General features: G+C 47.8%; 1 protein-coding gene across 1 annotated transcript; it reads left to right on the forward strand.

Annotated features, from left to right (window-relative positions):
• The first annotated feature begins 59 nt into the window (after positions 1-59).
• TBL3 (transducin beta like 3) lies at positions 60-14,641 on the forward strand. Its single transcript, XM_040439723.1, has 22 exons — positions 60-197; positions 1,775-1,826; positions 1,907-2,002; positions 2,183-2,230; positions 2,640-2,781; positions 3,342-3,426; positions 4,994-5,164; positions 5,259-5,334; positions 5,415-5,511; positions 6,208-6,416; positions 6,512-6,653; positions 7,708-7,766; positions 7,858-7,964; positions 8,401-8,548; positions 8,811-9,041; positions 10,774-10,844; positions 10,931-11,087; positions 11,928-11,986; positions 12,080-12,183; positions 12,345-12,416; positions 13,473-13,631; positions 13,710-14,641. The coding sequence occupies exons 1-22, from the start codon at positions 172-174 to the stop codon at positions 13,868-13,870; spliced, it is 2,472 nt and encodes an 823-aa protein (XP_040295657.1). The 5' UTR covers positions 60-171; the 3' UTR covers positions 13,871-14,641.
• Positions 14,642-14,776: the final 135 nt, after the last annotated feature.

The raw sequence follows: 14,776 nt of genomic DNA on the forward strand, positions 1-14,776 counted from the left end.
GGTGTAGCAAGATGGCGGCGGCTGTACTTCCTGCTTCCGGTATGACGTAGAATGAGGTCGCCGGAAGTGCCCTGCAGTGTATGGCACGCGTGGGCTGTTGCTGTACGCGTGCATGCCGACTGAATGGTGCTGAATCTGCTGATCAGCGGGAGTACGGGCTAGAAGAAGGACATGGCGGCCGTGCAGTTTAAGAGCAAGTAAGGGAGAGGAGGCACCGTGCTGTGCTTTGTGTCCGCCTGTGGCACTACAAGTCCCAGCTGTACCGCCACTTCACTAATATTGACATTTCCTGTTCATTTCGGCAAAGATCGTCTGCGTGTAAATAAAGCTTATGCCTGTGTGTTAATTGTTCACTGTGGGCTAGAGACCTCTTATTGCTGTCAGTGAATAGCGACATTGCTTACATCCTTGTGTGATGGTCAAAGTAAGGGAAATACTGTGGTTGCAATTCACAGTTCTACCAGGACCCATGGGGGGGGGTGCACTAGTACCATAAGCCTTGATGGGGTATTGATAGTCTATGACGAGTACTTTCACACTTGCGGCAGAGGATTCCGGAAGGCAGTTCCGTCGCCAGAACTGACTGCCGTATCCGACAGTCCAGACGCAAACGGATGCGGATCCGTCTGATAAATGCATTGCAATACCAGCTCCGTCTATCTGGGTGTCATCTGGAAAAACAGATCCGGTATTTTTTTTTTCTTTCTCATTTTTAAAGGTCTGCGCATGCGCAGACCGCAAAACCTGATCCGTTTTGCCGGAACACTTGGGGTCGGATCCGGCATTAAAGCATTTCAATGGAAATGAATGCTGGATCCGGAATTCCGGCAACTGATCAGGATATTTAGCCGGAGAGAAAACTGCAGCATGCTGGGGTATTTTCTCCGGCCGAAAAAACGTAAGAGGGACTGAACTGATGCATCGTGAACGGATTGCTCTCCATTCAGAATGCATTAGGATAAAACTGATCAGTTCTTTTCCGGTATTGAGCCCCTAGGACGGAACTCAGTGCCGGAAAAGAATAACGCTAGTGTGAAAGTGCCCCGGGGGTCTGAGGGCGTGGGTCCCCGCTGATCCTCAGAATTGTGGCCCCTCTGTGTTGGTCCTGTTATGTGCATGGGGCTGTCTCTGTAGGGATGAAAGTAGCAGCAGTGCGCCTGCTCGATGTGCTGCTGCATTAATTGGGGGGGGGGGGGGGGGGGGGGGGTTGGGTCCAAGAGGTACAGGGCACCCATTTTCATCATCAGTGAGGGTCCCAGCAGTGGGGTGACCACCAATCTAAGGCCTCTTTCACACGAGCGTGATGGATTGGCTCCGGATGCGTTCACTGAAACTCGCACCATTTTGCAAGCAAGTTCAGTCAGTTTTGTCTGCGATTGCGTTCAGTTGTTTCCGTGCGGGTGCAATGCGTTTTGATACGTTTTTCACGCGCGTGATAAAAAAAAACTGTGAAGATTTACAAACAACATCTCTTAGCAACCATCAGTGAAAAACGCCTTGCAGTTACTTATCCTCTAACCCAGGGGTCAGCAACCTTCGGCACTTCAGCTGTTGGAAAACTACAATTCCCAGCATGCTCCGTTCATTTCTCTGGAAGTTCTGAGAAGTAGCAGAGCAATTATGCATGATGGGAGTTGTAGTTTCGCAACAACTGCAGTGCCGGAGGTTGCCTACCTCTACTCTATCCTGTGAGGATAACTTTCAGCACCCAGAATACCGCTTTAACGATTTTAACCCCTTGTTTGCCCTCCTCCCTTTTTTTTTTTAACTCTAGTTACGCTGTGGAGAAAAAACTTGAACCGTTCTATAAAGGAGGAAAAGTTCAGGTACCGATCAGCTTCTCATCCAGCTGCTTCCATGGTGTTAGATGCTCTTGGGGGTCTGATGATGATTTTTCTCCCGACAGCTCAATAAGGATGGGACGCATCTGCTGTGTATATGCGGTAATAAGCTGAATGTCCTGGAGATCGCCACCGGAGCCATCGCTCGCTCTATAGAACAGGTGAGGGTCTTAAAGGGATGTTCCAAAAATTGGTTGTGATGGGAATGTGTTGTTCAGTTCTGTGCCAGGAGGAGGAAGAGTTTGGTTTGCCCCCCTCTGATATCATCCTCTAGGGGGTGCCATTGTACAACCCCCCCCATACATGTTGGTGCATACTGAACCCTTATGGCTTTCTTTTAGGATGATCAGGAGGACATCACGTGTTTTGTACTCAGCCCCGATGATGAGGTAAGTAGTTCTATAGAAGATGTTACTGCGTTCTTGTTTTTACTGCCTAAATATATCTAAAATAAAAGCAAAATCTGCAATTTTGCAAATAGTTTTGATTAAAAGTCTCCTGCCGTTTTGTGTATACAGTTCCTATGCAGGCCTGTGTGTCTCCATGGTGACAGACTCTAAGGAAGTCGTGTGTTGTCAGGAAGAAGTGTCTGAAATGTGACTGCGGGATCAGGCGACACGGGGTTTGGTTGTAGTTCTCGGCCATGGGGATGCGTAGGATTTGTAGGCACAAAACGCTAGGAAGTTATTATTACTCAGGAATGTGGATTTGTTTTTATTTTGGGGGGAGTAATTAATCCGGAATGTTAACAAAGGTGGACGCGGCCTTTGAGTCATCTTGCCATTGTTTTCCCTGCAGGTCCTGGTAACGAGCAGCCGCGCTTTGCTACTAAAGCAATGGCAGTGGCCGGGGGGCACGTGTACGCGGACCTGGAAGGCCATCCACACCGCACCAGTCTCCGGCATGGCCTTCGACTCTACCTCTACCTTACTGGCTACAGGTGAGAACCCGAGCGCGTGCGCTCCCCTCTCCATACAGTGCTCTGCTGTCTCCATGAACCCCATAGGCATTGAACGAGCGCTGTGCCATTCAAACCCCTCCTCCCTATGGCCGGGGAACCACGGGATCGCCACTTCCCCGTTCTAGTGATTTGGCGGGGTGCCCTGTGCTTAGGGGGTTAGGGATGAGCGAATTTTTACAGTACAAATTAATTTAGGAAGTTATTGCACAAAGTCGATTCGCTCTTCCCTAAAGGGGGTTTTCCAGCTATGGAAATTTGGGTGATTTGAGCGGTTATACATTTTCTTCTCCATTCACTCCTAAAATAAAAATCTCAGTGTCAGACGTGAGACCTAAAGGTGGCCATACAGTGTGGACCAGGGGTCAGCAACCTGAGGCACTCCAGATATTTTTGTGAAACTACAATTCCCAGCATGCACATTTGCTCAACTGTGGAGTTGTACTTTGTTTTGTGCTCATTATGGCCATTACATATTCATGACCTCTTCACCGTGTGACCCTATCATCTTAGATAACAGCATTGTGGTTGTCTACTTACAGGCGGATGTGACAGCACCATCAAGATCTGGGATGTGCTCAAGCAGTACTGTACCCATAACCTGAAGGGCTCCTCTGGCGTGGTCCAGTAAGTGTTACTACCGCAACAGAAAAATGTCTGCTTAGGTTGTGCAATTCTTGTATGTCTCTGAAAGTTCCAATGGATTCAGATCATAGTATATCAGCAGTGATAAATCAGAGCAACGGGGCTCGTTTTATTTTCTCAAAGACGTTTCGCTGGTCATCCGACAAGCTTTCTCAATTTAAGTGGCTTGTACAAGAATTCTCCGGCATTAAATACTGGTGACTCGTGCTTCAGTCACCTAGGTAAGGTCTTGATTGCATTTATTGTCTGCCACTTACAATGCGGCTCTAACGCCTCTGAGGCAGTTAAACCCTTTGGATACCGGATATTTTTTTTCTTTTATCCGTTTTAATTTTTCTTCCCTATCTTCCTAGAGCCATGCCTTTTTTAATTTTTGCCATTCACATATTCATTGTCTTGTCCCTACGGCGTTCCCTTTGCAGCAAAACTGACCCGTGCCCAGTACGATTACAACGATACCCCATATGTATAGGTTTTATATGTCTAAATACTGTAAAAATAACTGAAAACTTTGAAAAAAAATTAATTTTTTTTGGGCATCACCGTATTCTGACCTCCATAACTTTTTTCATAGTCATGTCTACTGAGCTCTGTGGGGGGCTAATTTTTTGCGGGATGATCTGTAGTTTTTATTGATACTATTTTGGATTGTGTGACTTTTTGATTACGGTTTTTGGGTAAGAGAAGCAATGGAAAATATGTCCAATCTGCCATTTTTTTTTTCTGTTACGCCATCCTCCGTATTGGAATTTTTTTTTTATATTTTAATAGTAGGGACCTTTTCGGATGCCCATGAAGTTTATATTTTTTGTTATTTATTTATGTATTTTTTTTTTTTATAATGGGGGTGATTTACATTTTTATACTTAAATTTTTACATATATATAAAAAAAATATTATTCAATATTGCCACACTCCATAAAGGAGCATGGTAATATGTGAATTGCTTATTTCTTATGTTGCCCTGCCACCTGCTGGCCAACATAAAAATTGCAGCTCTAATACGGGGATGCTAACAATTTAAAGGTTTAGATGCCGTGATCGCAGCATTTAAAGGCTTTAATGACCGCAGTCCACTTTATTGCCGGTCGTGGTCGTTAGCCATGGGCGGCCTCTGCTGTTTGAAACAGCAGAGACCCACTGGCCATGACGCCCTATGCATGTGCGAGCAGGTGCCATGTTAACCACACCTAATAGCTTAGCTCAGGCATCCTCCAACTGCGGCCCTCCAGCTGTTGCAAAACTACAACTCCCAGCATGCCCGAACAGCCTACAGGTATCAGCCTACAGCAGGGCATTGTGGGAGTTGTAGTTTTACAACAGCAGGAGGGCCGCAGTTTGAGGATGCCTGGCTTAGCTCATGCAAATGCAATCAACACCCCACCTGCATGAAACGTCTTCAAGAAAGAAAAATACAAATCCAGTTGCTCTGACTTTTTACGTCTGATAAAGGATTTTATGAAATTATCAAAACATGGCTACTTTTCCCCAGAACCGGAGTCAGTGAAGTGCATGTGACCTTCTTCTCACCCTTCTTCTTCCTTTCTAGTCTGGTGCAGTTCCATCCTGACATGTCCCGTCTGCAGCTCTTCTCCTCCTCCATGGATTATAAGATCCGGATCTGGGATCTGAAATCCAGCAAGTGTCTGTGTACCTTGGAGACTCACTACAGCGCCGTCACCTCCTTGTGCTTCTCCCCTGATGGAAACACCATGATAAGGTAAGTAAAAATGAGTTTATTCCCCCCCAATAATCCGGCACCAGATATTGGGTCCGTGGACTTGCGATGCAGTAATGTGCTCTGTGGTTTGCAGCTCGGGCCGGGATAAGATCTGCACAGTGTGGGATCTGGAGACCAAGGCTGCCAAGAGGACGGTTCCAGTGTATGAGGTCAGTCGCCCCCAGCTCTGTGCTCTGATCGTGGACATTAGATATTCTGGAGGCATAATGGGGGTTTATTTTCTTGACAGAGTGTAGAAGTTGTGCTGTTTCTCCCCAACTCCCCCGATCTGATCGGCAGAGACCAGGACATGAAGTCTCTTCTCTTCATTACAGCTGGCAGCAAAGGTGAGACTGAAATGTCACCGAACGTGGGTGTAGACTTAAAGGGATCGGATGGATTAGTAAACCCACATTTAGACGCGTTGTTAGTGTAGTGTGGGAAAATAGTGTTGTCCAAGTTACATCCTGTATTATACTCCAGAGCTGCACTCACTATTCTTCTGGTGCAGTCACTGTGTACATACATTACTTATCCTGTACTGATCCTGAGTTACATCCTGTATTATACTCCAGAGCTGCACTCACTATTCTGCTGGTGCAGTCACTGTGTACATACATACATTACTTATCCTGTACTGATCCTGAGTTACATCCTGTATTATACTCCAGAGCTGCACTCACTATTCTGCTGGTGCAGTCACTGTGTACATACATTACTTATCCTGTACTGATCCTGAGTTACATCCTGTATTATACTCCAGAGCTGCACTCACTATTCTGCTGGTGCAGTCACTGTGTACATAAATTACATTACTTATCCTGTACTGATCCTGAGTTACATCCTATATTATACTCCAGAGCTGCACTCACTATTCTGCTGGTGCAGTCACTGTGTACATACATTACTTATCCTGAGTTACATCCTGTATTATACTCCAGAGCTGCACTCACTATTCTGCTGGTGAGATTTCCTCAGTTTTTTTAGTAGAAGGATTGGTTCTCGGGGACTGCTGTAGTATTCTGAGTACTTTCTTGCCCCAGGTATACTTCGGGTATGGGATGCAGCCACGTCACGGTGTGTATATACACAGAACTTGCCTCACACCAGCCAGCAAGCCTCGGAAAAGGAGGGGGATGGGCACAGCCTGACGCACTGCCTGCTTCTTCCTAATGAAGAGGAGATTGTCACCGTGAATGCAGAACACAGCATTATCATATACGATCTTCACAAGCTGGAGCTGAAGAAACAGGTGAGTCTCCTGTGTTCCCGTCCAGATTTCCCTACTCCTCGCCCCCCCCCCCCCCCCCCCCCCCCCCAACCGCCTCCTAACACTTACCTCTGCAGTTTGTAGGATATAACGACGAGGTTCTGGATGTGAAGTTCTTGGGTCCTTCAGATTCCCATATTGTCCTAGCTACAAACAGTCCCCAACTGAAGGTCTTTGAGCTGGCGACATCGAACTGTCAGATCCTGTACGGCCACAGCGGTATGTTGTGCCCAATCATACAAACGTCTACTCGAAGCAATTGGCATGGTCACCCATGGAGTCAGCTCCAGCTAACAGTAGTATAGGTCTTCACTGGAGCTGTGTGCTCCATATAAATGGAGATTATTATTTTTTTTATCTAATTGATTTGCAAATTTCATTCTTTTTTTAATTTTATTTTAGATGTCTTGCAAAAAAAAAGTATTTTAAAGGGATTTCTAGGATTTAACTGTCCTCAGGATGGGTCAGAAATATCTGATCAGCGGGAAGGCGACTTCTGGTACGACCCCCGGTTTTCTTCCCAGTCTGACATCACCTCCATCGGTCACATGACCTTTGTGCAGCTCAGTCCTATTCAGGTGAATGGGATTGAGCTGCAATACCAAGCACAGCCACTGTGCACAGTATGGCACTGTGCTCGGTGTACTCTCAAGAGGCCTAAGTGCTGCGGACCCTCCAAACAGCTTATGTGCCGGGAGTCGGATCCTGACCGATCAGCTGTTGATAACCTGTCCTGAGGTCATCAATAATTATATATATATATATATTTTTTTTTTTTCCATCTTCTGGTCCAGGCTCCGTTTCCGTCCGGCTGGTCCGCGCTGCATCTAATTTTTCCATCGTCTGGTCCCCTCCCTGTTTATATCCAGTGATGTATGGACATGGTCACATGCTCCGCTCCAGCCAATGACTGGCTTCAGTTGTGACTTGGTGCTTATGGTCACATGACCTCTGAAGCCAGTCATTGGCTGGCGCGGTGCATGTGACCATGTCCATACATCACTGGATATAAACAGTGAGGGGACCAGAAGATGGAAAAATGAGATGCAGTGCAGAGTACCAAAGCGATGGGGAGCAGGCGAGTATAAATATTCTATTTCAGGGGGCAGGCGGTGAGCACTTGCTTAAGAAACCGTATTACTGGAAAACCCCTTTAATATTCTTTGAGCAATACTGATGAGAGCCACAGGGAGGCGATACGTTTCCGCGGTGCTCTGTACGTTTCTATAGGGCTAATGTTTCACAACTTTGCTTTCATCATCTCTTATTTTAGAGACGGTTCTCGCCATTGATGTCTTTAAGAAAGGCCTCATGTTTGCCAGCTGCGCCAAGGTATAACCCATGTCAGATATTTCCTGCTACGGTCGTCCACCTCTATGTGCTTTGCTCGTTTTGACGCGCTCTCCTCTGCGCTTTCTTATAGGATCGTACAGTCAGAATATGGAGGATGAATAAAACCACTGGAAAGGTGGTCTGCGTAGCCATGGGCGGAGGTCACACCAATGGTGTGGGGGCGATAGCATTCTCCAGGTATGTAAAAGACCTAAGATAACACTCTGCCTTCCTCTCCCATTCGAAGGCATGGCCGGTTTGGCGGAAGCATGCATGACTATTTCTGTAGTAATTGGGGCTAAGCAGCAGGTCCACCTGCTGGGGCCCCCCCCCACCGATCGTTTGAACGGCTGGCATTCAACTCTATGGCACTGCCAGAGATAGTGGGGTACAAGCAGTCCGCTATCTCTGTTAGCTCTATAGCCTTGGATGGAGTGGCAGCGAGCAAGCGTGTCTGCTGCTCCACTGAAATGGGGGGGGGGGGGACACGGGCTCCCGTTCTAGCGGTCAGCAGGGTTCCAAGCGGTCTACGGACTACCATTTGAGATAGACCCTTTCTGTTCGGTCAGTCCTCCAGCAGCAGACAGGATTGTGGGATGGTCGTACAGGTGTCGTCTTTGTCTGTTATTTTCAGATTGAAGGGATCCTTTGTTGTGAGCGGCAGCCAAGATTGCACATTAAAGGTCTGGACGCTTCCGGAGTCCATCTTCAAACCATCGAAAGACCAGACACCCGCACTAGAAAGCTTGTACGCAAGCGTGACGGAGAAAGGGCATGATAAGGTGAGAGGTGGTCGCGGTTCACAGGGAGTGATGTATACCAGGCTTTGGCGTTCTGTACAGGTGCGCTAACACTTCCTTTCAATCCAGCAATTGTAATCCAGGAAAGTCTGATAATACAGTTCATGAAGTTCACAAGATATTGCCGATCGGTCCTGGAACATCAGACTTGCTGGATTATGAATGTCCGGGTTAAAGGAATCTTGCTGTATTCAGTATTGTGACCCTGAGATGTAATAGATGTCCCCTCCGTCTCGGTGCACAGGATGTTAACAGCGTTGCGGTATCTCCCAACGACAAGCTGATCGTCTCGGGGTCTCAGGACAAAACGGCCAAGCTCTGGTCCTCAGCTGACCTCTCGCTCGTGGGCGTCCTGCGTGGACACAAGCGGGGAGTCTGGTGTGTGCAGTTCTCCCCCGTGGACCAAGTTGTAGCCACTTCGTCTGCAGATGGAACCCTCAAGCTGTGGGGTCTTCAGGAGTTCAATTGCTTAAAGGTAATGAAACATCTCAGAACATTGTGTTATCTTCTGTACTCTGAACACTACAGCTCCCAACAGAATCCGACCACCTGACGTGACCATACAGTTTTTTTTTTTATACTCTATATACAAGGCACTACAACCCCCAACACGACCTGACCACTGGGCATGACCCTAATACAATTCTGTTATACTGTATGCTTAGAACACTACAACCCCCAACATGACCGTAATACTAATCTATTATCCTTTATACACAGAGCACTACAAACCTCAACATGACCTGATCACTGGACAGGACCATAATACAATTCTATCATCCTCTAGGCATAGAACACTACAACCCCCAACATCACCGTAATACAGTTATGTTATCCTCTGTATGTAGAACACTAAAACCCCCAGCATGACCATCATACAATTCCGTTATCCTTTATACATAGAACGTTACAACTTCCCACGTGACCATCGTGCAGTTCTATTATCCTCTATACATAGAGCGTAGGGCTGGGCGATTTGGGCAAAATATAAAATCTCACATTTTTATTTTGGTCAATTTTCTCAATTTTTCTTATTTTTTAAACCAAAAAAAATAAATACCTAGACACAATTCAATAAATTATTTTCTTTATAGAAATTACCTTTCAACATATATTACTACAATAATTGTACGTAACTTCACAGCTTTTAACCCTTGTCTGTAAGTGGAGGGAGGCAGCGGCAAGGTTGGAGAGCCAAGGAATAAAGGGGGGTGGGGGTCAAAATGCAGGGATGGCAAAGACAAAGGTACTATGTGGGGGAGGGTCTGGAATACCCTGCACTGGGTAACCTGGCATATGGAGTTTAGTGTATAGTAAATGCACTGGGTATCCTGGCATATAGTTCTAGGGTACATGAACTGACTTGTGGAATACAGGAAATGCACTGGCACACAGCTTGTAATTGCAGGGCATAATTGCAGTACAGTGGCATGTGGCTATAAGCACTGGCATGTTTCATGCAGTGTGAATGAGCGGGAAGCTCGACCTCGTTGCCCCCAGTGTAATGGAACTGGTATATGGCATGTAATGACCTGTGCCCTGCTAGGAGCTCTCCTGTGCAAGGACACTGCAGGAAGCCATAAGGGCAGCAGAAGGTGTCACTCACTGGGCCATTGATGGCAGTGACCACCGCGGTCTCCTCAGTGTCCGATAAGGGGGCGACGGTTCACAAGCCGACCTTTTTCTCTGCAGGGTCAGGCCGCTCCTCAGCAGGGATGGCAGCTCCCTCAGCTTGTGCCTCGGCTGTGCCTGCTGCTCCCAGACGCCTTTGCTGCTGCTGCGCCCTGCGGTGCTGACTCCAGTGCCTCCGCTGCTGCTCTCTGAGGTGGGCTGCATCTTCCTCCTCACCTGCCCCACAGTCATACTGCTGTATCAGTGCAGCATGTGCAGGTCTCAGTCCCTGCGGCAGGACTAATAGATAATACTATGTGATTAGTAGAACTACAAGTATCAGCACACTGCTAGTCAATTGCACAAAGATAAGCAAATACTAAATGAAAAATGAGCTGCTTGGAGGCCATACTTACTGCAAGGGCAGTTAGAAGCTCTTTGCGCATATAATTGATTACAAATATGTCGGGCCCATCTACCGAACGACAAGGTGGCTTCTCATCAGATGGGGCCTACTCGAACATGCTTTTCTTTCCTAATAGCTAATACTGTCCCATTATGCTCTCTATGCCCATCTCTTGTTTCCTGTCTTGCAGACATTTGAGGGTCACGACGCCTCTGTACTGAAGGTTATATTTGTGAGTCGGGGCACCCAGCTACTGACCAGGTAACCGCTCGCCCACCTCTTTCCCGCCCGCGCTTTGGCCTGTCTGTATTTTCCTCTTAACCTCTCGCTGTTCACGTCCCGTGCAGTGGTTCCGATGGCCTGCTGAAGCTCTGGACCATTAAAACCAACGAGTGCATCAAGACGCTGGACGGTCACGAGGATAAAGTCTGGGGGCTTCACGGCAACAAACTGGACAACGGCGTGGTCACCGGATCGGCAGACTCCAGCATTGTTCTATGGAAGGTGGGCAGAGGAGCTGAAGTCCTCCATACTTAAAGGGGTTATCCCATCTTAGACAATGGGGGCATATCGCTAGGATATGCCCCCATTGTCTGATAGGTGCGGGTCCCACCTCTGGGACCCGCACCTACAAGGAGAACGGAGCCGGGGAGAGTTGTGCCTGGAGGACCCCAGGTTTCCCGGGGTCCGTCCACCACCAGGCGCAGCTCCCCGCCTCTCCCATTGAAGTGAATGGGAGCGCACTGCGCATGCGCAGCCACCGCTCCCATTCATTTCTATGGGGCCGACGGAAATAGCCGAGCCAGTGCTCGGCTATTTTCGGCAGCTCCATAGAAATGAATGGAGGGCGGCTGTGCATGCGCAGTGCACCCTCCTCGACTTTCTCCGCTCCGTTCTCCTTGTAGGTGTGGGTCCCAGAGGTGGGACCCGCACCTTTCAGACAATGGGGACATATCCGGGCAAAACCCCTTTAAAATCGCATGTGATTTAATATTTTAAAGGGGGTTATCCCATCTTAGACAATGGGGGCATATCGCTAGGAGAAAGGAGGGGGGGGGGGATTGTGGAGGCAGCTGGCTCGGCTATTTCCGTCGGCCACATAGAGATGAATGGGAGAAGGGGCCGCGCATGCACGGTGCGCTCCCATTCACTTGTATGGAAGCAGCACTTGGTGGTGGCCGGACGCAGGGAAACTGCTCCCTTCTCGTTGTAGTATTAGTCCTATGCCAGGCTTCCATTATTTGCCCAGGTTATTGGGGCAGGCACTGGGTGCTGAGTTCTTGTCCATGGCTGGCTCTGTATTTTGAGGTCTCGGCTGGTCACCCACATTTGCTTTCTCTGCAGGATGTCACCGAGGTGGAGTTGGCAGAGGAGCAGGCAAAGCAGGAGAATGAGATCTTGGAGTGAGTATTATAAAGTCCCAGGCCTCTATGCACAGGGCTGCTCAAGGCTTCGACCCAGACCCTAATATACTTTTTGTATCTATCGCTCTTAAGACAGCAAGAACTGTCCAACCTTCTACACGAGAAGATGTTCCTCAAGGCTCTGGGTCTTGCAATCTCCTTAGACCAGCCTCATACTGTTCTCCGAGTCATAAAAGGTTGGTAGCGAAGTAACACCTCTTAAACAGGACCTGCCTGTCAAACCTGCTGCTGACTTTTGGTTTACTGGCCCTTTAAGAAACTGCAGCATCGGTTACTCCCTAAGTTCTTGTGGTGATACTAGGAAATGTGTTGACCTCATTTTATTTTCTGCCTGCAGCCATCCTGAAGGAACCCCAAGGGAAAGACGACCTGGAAAAAAATATTCTGAGATTACGACAAGACCAAAAAGGTAAGTGGAGGGGTTAAAGTGCCTGTGTGGGATAAGTCATGGCAGAGGGACCTGTCTGATGACAGGAGCCCCCCTCTCTGCTTCTGGTTTTAGGCATGGAGGTGGGTCCCCGGTGTATGGCCCTGTATTTATATGGGTGACCATTCATTTGAATGGATGCCATATTAATACTGCATTCCTCTGCAGTTGCCGCTGATCTCTGGTTGTCCAATTCAATTGCTTACAGCCATGCGCGTCTTTCATGTTCAGCTGAACATCTATATTAAAGGGGTTCTCTGCCTTGTACAGTCCCTACTTAGTTAGAAGGGTCAGTAAGTAGATTACAAAGTGTCCCCCTTTTGGCCCCTCCAGAGATCATCTGTAATCTGTGGGGAAATCTTGGCTGTAAGTGAACAATTTCCCTGCAGCGCCTCCAAAGGGGAAATTAAGTATTACACCAGTGTCCATTCAAATCAATTGTCTGTGGTCCTCCGGAGCGAGAGACGCTTTATGTAATCTGGCCAAGAGATGAGGGTCCTGACAGAGGACTCCCGAATTCCCTAAAAGGGTGGATGAGAATGGATTTTCTAAACTGGGCAGACCCTTTAATATCAATGAAGATGGAGGAACGTCCAGCTTTTAGGCTGATTCCACTCGTCTTGGGAAGGGTGGGATAAAAAATGCAAATCAATCAGACCCCCCCAATACAATTAGGTACTGACTGGGTGGTTTCTAATGAGTCCCATAGACATTGGGGGGAATTTATTAAGATGGACATTACATACTTATGTCTTAAATGGCCTGTCCAGCAAACAGCAGCAAGTGATTTCTTCCTGAAACAGTGCCACACCTATCCATTAATTGAGTCTGGAATTACAGCATAGCTCTATTGACGTAAATGGGGCTCTGCTGCAATACTGCACACAACCTGTGAACAAGGGTGGCGCTGTTTTATTTGTTTTTTATTAGCATAAAGCAGCCATGTTTGTCTAATTCTTTAGATTACACGTTAGAGCAGTGCAGGGATTTGTGGATCCATTATTCTGTATGATCATGTCTGCCCGTTGCCGCCATCAGAGTCCATCCTGAGATACTGCAGTGTCTGGAACACCAACTCGCGTAACTGTCGCGAGGCCCAGTGTGTGCTGAACATCCTGCTGTTGCATGAGACTCCGGAGAGCTTGCTTCAGTACAGCGGCATCAGGGGCAACGTCGAGGCGCTCATACCCTACACAGGTGAGCACGGGAGCACATACATGCAGGGAATTCCTCTTACGTGTTCTCATGACGTCCTGTTTTCTTCCGTTCCTCCAGAGCGTCACATGCAGAGGATGGGGAAGTTACTGCAGGCTGCCATGTTTGTGGACTTCATGTGGCAGCACATGAGACTGACCGATCTGCCTCTGGAGAAGGACAGCGTGCCCGTCCCCATTCCTAGCCTTACCCTGTCGGTTGGAGAAAATGGCAAGGATTGAAGCCACGATCAGCCGGTCACCAGAGACTACAGTCATTCATGGGGGGCTTGTATGGGGTTCACCGAATGCCCCAGGACCTGGAGGATTCATATCCTCATCCTCGGATGGTTTCTGGACCAGTTTTCACCAGGACACTTGATGATCCAGTTTTATTGGTTTCATTCTTGGATCCTTTGTAGGAGTTGCTTTCTGCTTCTTACACCCATTAAAGGGGTTCTCCGTGATTTACATGTTGATGACCTATCCCCAGGTAAAGACATAAATATGAGATTGGTGGGGGTCTGACTCCCGACACCCTTGCTGTAGGACGAGGCCGTGGTGCTCCAGTGAGCGCTTAGGCCTCTTCCTAAACCATGTGATGTCACATTCATTGATCACATGGCCTAGGTGCAGCTCATCTCCATTCACTGAGCTGCGATACCAAGCACAGCCACTATACAATGTACGGCGCTGTGCTTGATAAGCTGCGCGGAGGCCGCCACACTCATGGGAGTGCTGTGGCTTCCTCCAGTAGATGATCGGTGGGGGAGGCTGGGAGTCGGGCCCTCACCAATCTTGTGTTGATCATCTTTCCTGTAGATAGGTCATCAATATGTAAATCTTGGAGAACTCCTTTTAAAGGGGTTTTCCAGAGAAACAAAAATAGGGGTCAGTGTGGCATAAAAAAAAAAATACTGCCACCCTGTCGAGATAGGAGCCATAAGTAGAGAGCAGCGGGGATGGAGCAGTGGTGTTATTAATTCCCGCTACCACAAGTGTTTTCCTGGAAAATCCCTTTAACCATGGACATTCATGGGACACACAGTGGATGCGTTTTTTTAGTGTATACAGAGTATATAATACAGACTTTGCTGGTTTTATCCCTGTCGCACAATCTCCGTGTATTTCATTGACTCCGTTCAGAAT

The sequence above is a fragment of the Bufo bufo genome, chromosome 7 (genome assembly GCF_905171765.1).
Source record: "Bufo bufo chromosome 7, aBufBuf1.1, whole genome shotgun sequence".
In the NCBI taxonomy this organism is placed as follows: Eukaryota; Metazoa; Chordata; class Amphibia; order Anura; family Bufonidae; genus Bufo; species Bufo bufo.

Coding starts and splice junctions, on each gene's coding strand:
- TBL3 (XM_040439723.1), top strand. CDS start 172: ATGGCGGCCGTGCAGTTTAAGAGCAA. Junction 5,165..5,258: donor GATGGAAACACCATGATAAG/GTAAGTAAAAAT, acceptor TGTGGTTTGCAG/CTCGGGCCGGGATAAGATCT. Junction 6,654..7,707: donor GATCCTGTACGGCCACAGCG/GTATGTTGTGCC, acceptor CTCTTATTTTAG/AGACGGTTCTCGCCATTGAT.